At 55.8% G+C, this 842-nt stretch overlaps 1 protein-coding gene across 1 annotated transcript; it reads right to left on the bottom strand.

Annotated features, from left to right (window-relative positions):
* Positions 1-92: 92 nt before the first annotated feature.
* LOC104527711 (proteasome 20S subunit beta 5) lies at positions 93-384 on the bottom strand (the record flags this gene model as incomplete). The annotated part of the gene is made up of 1 exon (XM_010171506.2): positions 93-384. A coding segment is annotated over exon 1 (292 nt), but the record flags the coding sequence as incomplete, so codon positions are not given.
* Between the last annotated feature and the right edge of the window lie 458 nt (positions 385-842).

Here is an 842-nt window from a genome sequence, read left to right as displayed (position 1 = left end):
CCACCAACCCAACACCCATCTCAAGACCCAACCACCTCCCCCCATGACCACCAACCCCTTCATGACCCCACCACCACCACCGTTCCCCTCACCTGGTCCCCTCTTGTCCCACCCGCAGATCATGGTGCCCATACTCAAGCCCATCCCTTTGTACTGATACACCATGTTGGCCAACAACTTAGAAGCCGCGGCCACCGAGATGGGTTCCTTGTTCCTCAGCTCGTAGACTCGACATTGACGAGCCAACAACCTCTCCCAGAAGCTACAGTCGGCCGCTCCACCAGCCATGGTCCCCAGGAGATAGGGGTTGATCTCAATCACCTTCTGAACCGTCTGAGATGCGATGTAGGAACCGGCCGTGGCACGAGAGTCCACGGCCACCATCACCCCCTGGTCAAACTGGGGTCAAAGAGGGGAGAGAGAGGACAATGGGGATGGTCATCGGTGAGAGGAGGAGGTGGTGGTGGGGTAAGGAAAGGTGGGGAGGTTCTGCTACGTGAGTATGGGGGTCCACCATGGGGTTTTGGGGTCTCATCATGGGGTGTTGGGGTTCCATCATCAAGTTTGGGGTCCCCACCATGTTTGGGGTTCCATCATCAAGTTTGGGGTCCCACCATGAGGTTCTAGGGTCTCATCATGGGGTTTTGGGTTCTAACATGTGGTTCTGGGGTCTCATCATGAGGTTCTGGGGTCTCATCATGAGGTTCTGGGGTCTCTTCATGGGGTTTTGGGGTCCCACCATGAGGTTTTGAGGTTCCATCATCAAGTTTGGGGTCCCACCATGAGGTTCTAGGGTCTCATCATGGGGTTTTGGGTTCTAACATGTGGTTCTGGGGTCTCAT

The sequence above is a fragment of the Antrostomus carolinensis genome, unplaced genomic scaffold (genome assembly GCF_000700745.2).
Source record: "Antrostomus carolinensis isolate BGI_N321 unplaced genomic scaffold, ASM70074v2 scaffold49957, whole genome shotgun sequence".
Classification (NCBI taxonomy): Eukaryota; Metazoa; Chordata; class Aves; order Caprimulgiformes; family Caprimulgidae; genus Antrostomus; species Antrostomus carolinensis.
This window is presented reverse-complemented; position numbering and strand designations above follow the sequence as displayed.